Source organism: Phoxinus phoxinus (genome assembly GCF_949152265.1).
Source record: "Phoxinus phoxinus genome assembly, chromosome: 10".
NCBI classification, from domain to species: Eukaryota; Metazoa; Chordata; class Actinopteri; order Cypriniformes; family Leuciscidae; genus Phoxinus; species Phoxinus phoxinus.
In genome coordinates this window covers 34,804,802-34,817,914 of record NC_136885.1, presented here as the reverse complement: position 1 = coordinate 34,817,914, position 13,113 = coordinate 34,804,802, and the positions used below count along the sequence as shown (strand labels likewise).

The window sequence follows — 13,113 nt, the reverse complement described above, 5'->3', positions numbered from 1 at the left end:
GTTGTTTTAACCGCGGAAAGACGTCAGTACACTCCGCTTCTCAAGCTCAAATCCTCCCATGTTCATCTACTAACTCTCCTGACTGCTTTGTTGGACAAAATGGCGGATGGCGAAGTATGATTGGTCAGATCACCTGTCAATCAAGCTCCCTGCGAAGGGTCAATTACTCTCCCTCATGTTGTTTCAACCCCGTAAGAGTTTTGTTCGAACACAAATGAAGATATTAGTGATTAAATCTGATCGCTGTCTCACTCCTCCATAGGCTTCTATTGTAATTGAAACTTGCCAGCCCAGAAAGTTAGTAAAGACAATGTTTACAATAGTCCGAGTGACTACAGCGGCTCAACCTTAAGTTTATCAAGCGACGAGAATACTTTTTGTGCGTGTGTGTGTGTCTCTGAGTGAGTTCACATAGTGTAACAGCGCAGCGCTTCGGGGTTGTACATCAGAACGGAGGCTCACTATTGGCTGACGCTGGTCATGTGTGTGATGATGCGTGTGATGCTGGCCAATAGTGAGCCGGCGTTCTGATGTACAACCCAGAAGCGCTGCGCTGTTACACTATGTGAACTCACTCAGAGACACAGAAGAACATCAAGAGTTCAATAAAGTCGTTAACAATAAAAATATGAAGGAAAGTCTGACGGGGAACAACATGAGGGAGAGTAATTACTGACAGAATTGACATTTTTGGGTGAACTATCCCTTTAAGTTTGTTTGTTTGTTTGGCCATTTAACCTTGGTTTACCTCCTTCATATTTTTGTCGAAACTGTCGTAAAACATTTTCAATCATGAGAAGAAAGTTCAAAAGAACAGCATTTATTTGAAACAGAATATTTTGTAGCATTGTAAATGTCTTTACTGTCAGTTTTGATTAATGTAATGCATCCTTGCTGAATAAAAGTATTAATTTAAATGTGAAAAAGTTTGAAAGTTAGTTTGTGTGTTGGTGTGTGTGCACATGTATACACATGTCTGTTCTTAAGTGAATTCATTTTTTTCAAACAAGCAAGTTAAGAAAGCAGGATTGTTTATTTGAAACTGTTCATCGTTTTTTTTTTCACATTGCAAGAAGAGACAGACAAGCTTTGTGGCCCCAGTAGCTCATGTAATATTCATGAGATGTTTCCAGGGACGACTTCAGGTGAAAAGCCCGTTAACTCACCCCCACATACACACACACACACACACGCAAACACACTCCTACAAATTTACATATTCATCTGTTTTGCAAACATCTCACTATATGTCTTAACCTTGCTTTGACATGAATCAGCAGCATTTTACTTCGGAAATCACCAGCTTATTATTCCCCTACACTATACTGTACACACACACACACACACACACACACACACACACACACACACACACACACACACACACACACGCACGCACGCACGCACGCACACACACACACACACACACACACAGGCACACACACACACACACACACACACACACACACACAGGCACACACACGCACACACACACACACACACACACACACACAGGCACAACAGGGCTTAATTTGCATTGGAAAAACTGGATCTGGATAATCTGGGATTGGACTGTGATATATTTGAGTACAAGTGACCATTTTTATGGACTTTTTAATTTTTCTGTTTTTGACGTCAGCAGCCAATCAGAATAAACATAACATTGTTTTCCTGCTCTAGCATGACCAGTCACATGATTATTTACAGCTCAGGTGATTGGCTAAAACTTCTAAAGTCCAAAACCTGCTAAATCCAGTTTCTTATTCTGTGATTTCTTAATAGACCCTTTTCGGTTTCTTTAATACATTTTTAAACAATTTAAAGGGACAATGTGTAGTTTTTTAGTATTTTATTAACTAAAATCAATGTCTTCATTCATAAATATGTCCTCAATGGTGTACAATTACCTCTCCCAATGATCCGACTTATCCTCGTACGCGAATAATTTCTTATCTTTATTTACATGGGACGGGTAAGTCCACGGAGGCTTCCATGTCGTTCCTCCATCTTGAAAAACTATAATAGCAGAGAGCGACAAAAAGCACTAGCCTAGCTCAACGCGTGTTCGTCCAGAGCCGGCGTCACGTGACTGACACTGAAGCGGACGAGGAGAGAGTAATGCGTGTCACTGCCCCGGCACATTTGAAAGGTTGCACTGCACGGTACTTCATAATTCAGGATCTTATGCCGAGCCACAGGAGAAATGCCAAAATTGAATTTAAAAGGAAACGTGACCGGCGAATTCAAAAACTACGGGTTAATAACGGGATAGCTTTACCCAGGTGGAAAGGAGAATGAAGGAGAAAGACTTTGAAAGGGACTCTGAAGTTTCCTGCTTTCTTCTCGACGGGTAAGTCAATGTTACGGTCTACATTACAAGCTTTTTTTTCATTGCTTGGTTGTGTAACTCATTATATAGGCAGCTCAACAGTAGAACATGTGACGTATAGTTAAACTCGACGAAGGGCTATTGTTGTCATCGCTTCTTGGTACATAACGGCTACCGTAGTTGCAACACGCGTTTGAAAAAGTGAGGCGCTAGAGAGCACTATCCGCTTGAATGCAAAATACAATTTCACCGCTAGATGGGAGTAATTCCTACACACTGTCCCTTTAATGTACATTTATAACACTATACTTCGTTATATTACCTTGGTATGGCATTAAATGACTGGTTAGTAGTTATCAGTGTTTCTAACTCAACTTGATGGCAAATTTGACTTCTTTCTTTCTTCTGACCAACGTAATCAAACTCTTGCTTTTCTTTCCCCCTCTTTTTTAGTCACAGATACACTATCAACGATTTTTTTCCTTTGCTATTGGAGCAAATAAGAACATCGAAAATATATAATCCTGGAAATGTGAAGTGGGTCCATTGACAAATGAAGCCCTGCTGACCCGGTTACAGTAACACAACAGCTGGAACAGGGAAACATCTGCTCATTAAAAGCACTGAAATCAACAACAGAAAGGCTTAAAGTGCAAAACAGCAGAGAAATACAATTTTCATTCCCCCCTATAATAAACATCTATGCGTTCCCAAACTCACCTTAAATTTACAAATCAGTCTTGTACTTGCAAGCGATGATGATGATGATGCGATGATGATGAATTATCATCAAAAAATCAAATCTTCACCGGTACATTTATAGCTTAACGTCAGTGTGTCATATGTAAATGACGATGCATAGTTACCTGGTTTGTTTTGTTTTTAAATTATTGCGATACTGCGCATTAGATCCGGGCTAACCCAGTGTGAGGTCATGGGGGGGAGGGGTTAATGATCAGATCCGCCAGAGGTCAGAGGTCAAAGGTCAATAAGGGGCAAACAGCACAGATGTGTGCGCAGTCCTGATTGGCCCCGGAGCAGGGCGGAGCAGCTGAGTCTGAAAGAGGGCGGGGTTAAGGGAAGGGAAGGCGGAGCTTATGGCGGCGGCAACGGTTGCCAGGTGAGACGGCATTAACCTGGTGCTCAGCGGCGGGCAGAGATCTTTACCGACTGACATCTTCACCTGCTGGAGAGAGAATCTGCGATTAGATATTATACACTACCGTATACATGTCAAATCCATTATAATCAATTATTATTGGTGCTCAATTATTCATCAATTATTCAATCACATTTATTTGTGCTTTACGCAATACATATTGTTTCAACACAGCTTTACAGAAAACGCATGAGTCTACATTACAATTATTAACACATTAACGCCCCTTATTAACCCTTTAGAAGCGAATGTGTCGTCGCCGACACAGATCAGCGAGCTGTATTCATCGTACCGTAACTCTTCAACCGTTTGCACAATCAAAACTATTCAAATAACCCTTGACAGTAGACATGCGCTTTTCGGCAATATACGGCTTATTACGGTAATTTCATGCTTTCCGTCAGCAAATGACAGCTTTCTGGCAGAGCGGGAAGGAAGGATTTGAACCGAGAGATACGAAGCGCGGCGGGTTAGTGTTTTGGATTGCATAAAATAATAAAATAAACGAACAAATACATGGAGAAAGAAGTGGTAGACAGCAGAAGAGGGGATTGGGGTGATTTTTAATGAAACTTTGGAGGCGGATGGCCGTTACTTTTTCACGTATCTTAGCATGTGGTGTGTGTATGTGTATGTGTGTGTGCCTAATATGAATGGACGCATTTGTATGTGTGCGTGTATGAAAAAAGTGTCCTAAATTAAAACTGTGCAACCCAATGTCACAAAAAAAGACTTGTATAGATGTATTATACTTCATATTTCAACTTTAAAGTGTTAGTTTCTTTCGTTCGTGATTTTTCTGGGGGTTTTTTCTAAATAAAAATCGGAAAATGTATTCTCGTTTTTAAAAAAAAAAAATTATTTTTTTATTTACAAACTCACCAGTCACCACACACAATAATGGTCAATAACTGTAATTTGTTGAAAGCTAATCTTTTTCTGAAAAAGATGACACCTTGCACATGAAGATAGCGCATTGTTTTAAAATTGTACAGTCAAAAAATCTAAATAAGTGAAAAACACCCATTTTAGCTTCAGGTTTTAAAGGGTTAACACATTATTACTCTGGATACACAAGACCATGTGCTTTGCCTGTCCAACGTGTTTTTTCTTGATTTTTTTGGTTTCTACCTTACAGTCTATGGTTTCTATAGGATATTTATAGGATATATTGGTGTGCAATACAATTGGGAGTCTGCACAGGGTGTTTATTTTTGAAATTGACAGTGTTTTTTTACTTTTATTTTGTATTTACGGTGCGGCTTGGACTCGGCGTCTATCTTTAGCGAAGCGGCCTCCGCCTCCTTAATGATATCTGCATACATTCATGTTGGTTCTGTTCTGTTTACCCTAAGGGGGGTTATTGCTGCTCTTATCCATGCTAGGCTAGTTCTTGCCCAGAACAGAACCATACCGCCAATCCATATATCATAATTTCCGGACTATAAGTTGCACTTTTTTTCATAGTTTGGCTGGTCCTGCGACTTATAGTCGGGTGCGACTTATATATCAAACTTAATTCATACTGACTGAGATAAACCAAGAGAAAACATTACCGTCTACAGCCGCGAGAGGGCGCTCTAGTTAGCGGAGTTGTTCAGAAGCGACACCGAGGAAGAACTCAATGGATTCAGTGTTGAGGAGTGAGATCGGGAGCTTGGTGAACTTGCTGACCGGTAACTTGCTGGACTCGCTGGCTAATGTTAGTTTAGCCTATTCAGCCTCCCAGGAATATGTTCTTTATGCTATTGTGTCGCTGAATAACTGTTAATGTGTTACGCTAACACACCGGACACTATTCAGCTGCTGTTCTGTGTGCTGTTGTGGAGCTGAATAACTCGCCTTTCCAGATTAAATGTCTGTTCTTGGTCTTGGATTTTGTTAAATAAATGTCTAAATAAATGCGACTTATAGTCCAGTGCAACTTATATGTTTTTTTCCTCTTCATGACGCATTTTTTGACTTATACTCAGTATGCGGAAAATACGGTATGCTAATTGTCAATCGTATTTGAACACTATAATTAATTTAATTGTAATATTTTTTTCTCTGTTCTGAATAGGCCTACCATTAAATTTAAAAGATTTGGAGTGAGAGGAAGTTAACTATGTGCTTACAGTGTTTAGAGTTTGTTAATGTTTTATTTTATTTACCAATATTTTACATTATTTCTGAATCTAATAATAAAATGCGACTTATCTGTGTGGGGGTTTTTCTCTCTCAACAACGCAAGCTTGACCAAGTTCGACAAATTTTGGGGAAAATACTTAGTTGAGAGTAAATCCATTAGCTACTCTCAACCACATTAACTTCACTGCAAAAATGCTTTTCTTACTTAGTATTGTCAGTCCAAATACCAAACATTTCTTAAATCAAGATGCATTTACTAAAGTAGTAAAATTACATAAGATATTAAGTCTTGTTTTTTGGCGGGAAATAAATACAAATTAAGTGACTTTTTTGCTTAAAACAAGCCAATGGGGTCAGAAAAATAATCTTGTTTCTGTTTGAATTAAAATGATTTTTCTCACCCCATTGGCAGATAATTTTGCTTTTTTAAAGCATCAACTCACATAATTTTGATTAATTCCCCAGGAAAACATGGACATAATATCTTGTATATGTCATTTTACTCATCTAGTAAATGCATAAATATTTAGACTGGAAACAAAACAAAAATACTAAGAAAAGCATTTGTTTTTTGCAGTGTGGAAAATGTCCCCGAATCCCAAAACCTCTGATCTAAGCGATAGTTCACTATGTTGATGTTGTTCCAAACTCATATGCGGTTGTTCTTTTCAGTGGAACACAATACAACAGATCACAGTGACCACAACAGTAGTAGAGTAATGCACAAGCCATGTGACAGATCTGTGTGTGCAATCTCTGAAATATCATTTGTTCACATTGAGCTTCACAGATGCTGCGGATGCATTGAACAAACTGGGAAAACATAACAGCATATGGGTTTGGAACGACATGACGGCGAGTAAACAATGACACAATCTTCACTTTTGGGTGAACTATAACTTTAATAAATGGCCTTGATGTGTACAATTCATCAGGACGTGTTATTCGCAAGGAAAAAATTGTTTTGATAATCGTTCATCAAAATGTAAATGACTTCCTCTGGCTCTGAAATGTCTAATTCTGCTGACGCACTCCAGTCAAAAGACAATATTATTCATAACGTTCAGCAAAATTCAGAATAAATATTAAACTGTTGTCTTGAGCAGCAAATTTAGCATTTTATGCTGATTTCTGAAGGATCATGTGACACTGAAGACTGGAGTAATTATCTTTTTTACATTTTAAATATATATTTAATAAGAAACCGTTTTTTTTTTTATTGTATTTCACAATATTACTGCTTTTATTTGATCAAATAAAAAAATGCTTTGGTGAGCAGAAGTGACTCGTTTCAAAAACATTAAAAAAACCTTACCGACCCCAAACTTGTGTTTATTATTATTGCAATATATATTTTAAAATGATTTATTATACTAAATAATATTAACCACCATCCAAACGTCTTCATTATTTCGCACTGAACAATTTCCCACCGTTTCACTCAGAAATGTGCCACACGTTAAATGCGTTTCGTCTTTATTAAACATGACATCAATCCATCATGCAACATCTGATTTTGAAACATCTGGACTGACACTATTAAAGCTGAAGTAATATTTGCATCACCGGCCACTGCCATTGAGATGAATGAGAATGCTATAACAAATATTAAAGATATTAGCAACTTTTACTCTCTATACTTGATTGCATTTTTGAATAATTATATGTACTGTTTACTCCAATATATTTGTGATGAGTAATGATTGTTATAATTTGCACGGCACCTGATTTTTCATCTACAGTGCATTAAAGCTACTATATCTTGTGTGTTTTGCCCTTACTCACCCAGATCTACTTTCTGAAAATATAAATGCATTAGCAGGTTGTTAACCGCAGGTGTTTATATATGAGGTAGAAACCAGCACGTCCTGTGCAAGTTACATTTTAACATTATTTTATGGCAGTGGCTATTTGCATATAGCAGTGAAAATAGCAACACTATTCTATTCACACTATATAAAATAGGAGTTTTTTTTCCAATAGGCTAAATAGTTGTTAGATGCTATTCATACTGATAAATAGTGGCAGATACTATTCGTGTTGTTGTACATTAAATGGTGTGCAATTATAACATTGAGTGTAAATTATTAGGCTATATGTATTAAAATTATAAAATGGATGCCACCGTATTGGGACAATAAAGCCCTCCCTATACACCAACATCTAACCCATAAACACTTTATTATTAGACACACGTTAGACACTTTATTTCCACTTTTCAAATATTTTATAAATTTTCTTTAAATGCCTTTCTGATCTGATATGTGATGAGAAAAGAGAGGAGAGAGAGTTCGTTAAAAGGCGGATTCGAACTTTATGCCACGTGCATTATTGACGATCCAGCGTCGTCCGTAATTTTGTCCAATCAGACGTCAGTGGGCGGAGTTAATGTGAATAGCCTATAGCTTAGTGTGAATAGACACTCAGTTATTTAATTTATCTGTGGCCGTTTTGAGCACTTAAAGGATTAGTTCACTTTAAAAACTCTAAAAACTTTTGCTGATAATTTACTCACCCCGATGTCATCCGAGATGTCCATGTCTTTCTTTCTTCAGTCGAAAAGAAATGAAGGTTTTTGATGAACACATTTCTCCATATAATGGACGTCAATGGGCCCCAAACGGGTCAAGGTCCAGATGACAGTGTCAGCGCCGCTTCAACGGGCTTTAAACGACACCAGACGATGAATACGGGTCTTATCTAGCGAAACCATCGTCATTTCAAAAATAAATACACAAGTGTAAGTTGTATAAGCACATTAGCCTTGCTCTGTTCTGTGATGCGCGTTCGTGACGTCACGTAATACGCAGTTACGCTGTAAAGGTCACGCTTGACGAGTCAGTGTTTACAGATGTGCGGAAGGAGGACCATACACACATATTTAAATGTCTTTGTGTCAGTTTATCGGTTAAATGCCCATCTCGTGTGCGTATCCTGAGTGTTGGAATATTAAAAAGCCTAAAAGAAAATTTTCGTCAGGACAGAAATGTTTTACTCTTCACAGAAGCGTGACCTTTACAACGTAACTGCGTATTACGTGACGTCACGAACGCGCATCACAGAACAGAGCAAGGCGAGCGCTTGTGCTTATAAAACTTAAACTTGTTTATTTATGTTTGAAATGACGATGGTTTCGCTAGATAAGAGCCGTATTCATCGTCTGGTGTCGTTTAAAGCCCGTTGAAGCGGCGCTGACACTGTCATCTGGACCTTGACCCGTTTGGGGCCCATTGACGTCCATTATCTGGAGAAATGTGTTCATCAAAAACCTTCATTTCTTTTCCACTGAAGAAAGAAAGACATGGACATCTTGGATGACATCGGGGGGAGTAAATTATCAGCAAAAGTTTTTTTAAATGAACTAATTTGTAGGTGTTTAAGAGGCTGTTGTGTCTAAGAGGTGTTTCGTTTTATTTTGATTTTAGAAAATGCCCAACTCAACCAGAGCTGCTGAGTCCGTAGCCATTGTCAAGAAACGGCTTAAGACGCATCTTTTTCGGCAGCACTTGATCCAGTAATACTAACACACTCTTCTATTCTAATAAAATAAAAATAAAAAACCTATATGTGTTCTGCGTTAGATTAAGGGTCACAGCACTTGCATTTTGTTGTTAGTTTAACTGCTTCTATTGTTCTCATTTGCAAGTCGCTTTGGATAAAAGTAATGTGCTTAATGAATAAATGTAAAGTAAAAAAAATAATAATGTGATTGCTCTCCTCACAAGTCAGTGGAGGCGGGGCTCATTTGCATATTCATAGAACCACGCATACTAAATGAGGCAAGGGTGTCGAGTTACATTCACGATATTTTAAGGCATGAAGACATTTTTTTCAAGGAAAACACGTTTAAATATGTAATTTTGGTGATCAAAGATGAGTTTTAAAGGGATAGTTCACTTTAAAATGAAAATTATGTCATCATATCCTCAAGTTTTTTCAAACCTGCATGAATTTCTTTCTTCTGCTGAACACAAAAGAAGATTTTTTGAAGAATGTCGGTAACCAAACAGTTAACTGGTCCCATTGACTTCCATCGTATTTTTTTTCCTACTATGGAAGTCAATGGGACCAGTTAACTATTTGGTTACCGACATTCTTCAAAATATCTTCCTTTGTGTTCAGCAGAAGAAAGAAATTCATACAGGTTTGAAACAACTTGAGAGTGAGTATGATGACAGAATTTTCCTTTTAAAGTGAACTCTCCCTTTAAGGGATAACATTATTGACTTGTAAGAGTGGATTAAGGCACTCTTTACACCCGCTCAAACTAACCGATTGCAGCTGCATTTACTGTGGTATAAAGCTTGAACCTACGGTCTGTTTGGTGGGTCCTCTTTGGGTTTTGGTGTACGGACTGAACTTGGGTTTGGCTGGTTTCCCCGCCGCTCTGTCTTTATGGCGTCTGCTGCTGATGTGCTGATGATCAAAACACAGAGAGTGACACAGATGTGATGAGCTGGAAGACACAGTTCACAGATTGTATAACAACGCTTAATGTTATGTAACTTTTCAGATCAAATTAAAACACCATTTTCACGGCAGATTTTTGAATGAATGAAACAAAAAAAAATTCTATTGTTTTTTTCTTTCTGTGCAAAACAACTCATCAACCAATGAGATACAAGACTGAGTATCACTAGCAGTAGACAGCTATTATTTTTTAATTTTTTAATATTTATTTAATAAATTTGTATCCAACAACCATAAAATATTTAACATTATTAATAAAAAATTCAACCAACCACCCACACATTATTAAAAAAAACTAAAATATAATCAGTATAATATGAGGATTTGCTCAATAAATGTTTATTATTATTAGTTTCAGGAATTTTTAATGAACATAGTTAAATCAGCATCCTAGCTGAATTTAAATCCTTACTAAAAACATTTTTTTTTCTCTTGTGCGTTTAATGTACCATAACTTTTATGTGTCTTGCCTTGCTTTGTTTTGTTTTTTTGTTTTGTTACTTTACTGTCCAGCACTTTGGCCAACCAAGGTTGATTTTAAATGTGCTTTATAAGTAAAACTGATTTGATTTGAACAGAAAGTAAAAAAAAATTATAATAATTAAGGGGGAGATTTAAAATAAATTAATACTTTTATTCAGCAAGGATGCATTAAATTGATCAAAAGTTACAGTAAAGAAATTTTAAATGTAAAAAAAAATGTACAAAACTGTTTTCAACATTGATAATAATCATAAATGTTTCTTGAGCATCAGATCATCATTTTATGCTGATTTCTGAAGGATCATGTGACACTGAAGACTGGAGTAATGATGATAAATTCAGCTTTGATCACAGGAATAAATTACACTTTACTATATATTCACATAGAAAACAGTTATTTTAAATTTGAATTTTTGTATTTTTAATTAAATAAATGCAGCCTTGGTGAACATAAGAGACTTCTTTTAAAAACTTAAATCTTGCTGATCCCAAACGTTTGAACAGCAGTGTGTGTATGTATATACATATATATATATATATATATATATATATATGTATATACTGTACGTCTGGTTAGGACGCTTTTTGTGCTTTTAAGACTCTTATTAGCGTTTGATTCATGAAGAGTGGATTAATTAAAGGTAGGGTAGGTCAGAATTGTCTAAAAAAAACTTTTATTCAAATTTGTTTAAACTGTCTTTATATACCAATACATAATTAAAATGCAAGTACTCTGAAATAGAGAGTATAAAAAACTGAGTGACTATAGTGTATTTAATCTTCAATAAACACAGCTCATTAATTCCATTCACTCCCGCCTAAAAACGGGTCGCGACTGCGCGTGGGCAGAGCCAGTAATAGCGGCGGTAGTCATGGCGACGGAGAGTGACAGTCGCACAAGCCAATCACTTGTTTCGTCCCGGTAGGAATTAATGAGCTGTGTTTTTTGAAGATTAAATACACTAGAGTCACTCAATTTTTATACTCTCTTTTTCTAAGTACTTACATTTTAATTATGTATTGGTATATAAAGACAGTTTAAGCCAATTTGAAAAAAAGTTCTTTAGACAATTCTTACCTACCCAACCTTTAATTGTTGATATGCATGTAATTTCCTGATCAATAAAGTATCATCACCTGCTTCAGCTGCGTCTCTGAATTGACGCGCACGTCACAGGTTTCACAGTGAAATGTCTTGTTCTGCAGGCCCGTGTCTGCTTTAGTGGGAGAAGCCAGTTGTTTGCTCTTCAGCCCAGTCCTCGGGAAGGATTTGATGGAGCCGCTCCCGCTCCGAGCCTCCAGCATGGTTTTGTGTTTAGTGCCTGAGGAACAAAACATGGCAGGTTCAAAACATTTATCATCTTAATGATACACCGCCAGCCAGAGAAAACAACACCGCGAGGGCCGGACGGGGTCTTTACTGATGATGCATCTCATTCCCATGTTGTGTTTTTGTGGCGAATATTGTTGAGTAGTTTATATCTATTAGAACTACACTAGCAGTCAAAAGAGACACGTGACTGAATTTATGTTTCTCGTCAATCTTAAAAACCTTTTGCTTAAATATGTGCTATAATGCCCTTTTCACAAGATGTAAAATAAGTCTCTGATGTCCCCAGAGTGTGTGTGTGAAGTTTTATCTCAAAATACCCCACAGATATTTTTATATATCATGTTAAAGTCACTTTTTGAGGGTGAGCAAAAACGCACCGTTTTGTGTCCGTCCCTTTAAATGCAAATGAGCTGCTGCTCCCGGCACAGGGGGCGGAGCTTCAAGAGCTCATGTCCTTTTACCTCACACACACACACACACACACACACACACACACACACACACACTGAAAATTTCTAAAACATTTAGGCTTTTATGTTCAAACCGGAGTCAGACAATGATGGAGAGACTCGAGAAGAAGTGACAACATGTAGAAGAACAGGACATTTCTGAATGGTTAGTCGATGAATGTATATAGATTATGTGTAGTTATCTTCTAGTCATTGATTAGCATATTCTGTCTTGATAATCTATAAATCCTGTTTCGGGGGCGGGGTTATGTAAATGTTATGGTTGGTGATGTCACTAACCCGGGAGGAATGTCGTGTAGTTCCTACCAGCCGTTTGTTGTAGTCCTTAAAAAGCGATTTCTTTAAAAGCAAATATCTCCCTTTGCTCTGAACTTTGAGCGTTGTAACTTTGCAGATGTTGTTTATGATCAAACAGCAACATTACACACTCACTACAGTTAGAAAAGTCAAATCAGAATCAACCACCCCTTTAAATAGCCTACTTGAAATTTGTTTATTATGCACATAATAATTTCTGAAACAAAACTATTAATTTTAACTGAAAAAGATTGAAATTGATTCACTGGATAAAATAATGAAGAAAAGGCAGCCTCTGTGACCGCCGGCGTTTGGCTTCAGAAGTATTTTTATGATTCATTTTCTCCATAAGCATGTTTTAAAAAATATTTCAAAAGTTCCAATCCATGAACCAAATCTGCTCCACATCACAACATTTATCTGGAGCAAAAAGTGTTTCGGA

At 37.2% G+C, this 13,113-nt stretch overlaps 1 protein-coding gene across 10 annotated transcripts in view; it reads right to left on the bottom strand.

Moving 5' to 3' along the window:
* Positions 1 to 987: 987 nt before the first annotated feature.
* Positions 988 to 13,113, bottom strand: part of znf385d (zinc finger protein 385D) — a 221,756-nt gene continuing 209,630 nt past the window's right edge. For 7 of the 10 annotated variants that reach the window (XM_079626320.1, XM_079626319.1, XM_079626316.1 and 4 more), the window contains 3 exons: positions 11,709 to 11,893; positions 9,933 to 10,034; positions 988 to 3,515 (listed from right to left, as the gene is read on the bottom strand). In XM_079626320.1, coding sequence (XP_079482446.1) covers positions 3,315 to 3,515; positions 9,933 to 10,034; positions 11,709 to 11,893 — 488 coding nt within the window. In that variant the 3' untranslated portion in view covers positions 988 to 3,314. The remainder of the gene's footprint in view (positions 3,516 to 9,932; positions 10,035 to 11,708; positions 11,894 to 13,113) is intronic. The other 3 variants (XM_079626323.1, XM_079626325.1, XM_079626317.1) reach the window with 3 other exon arrangements.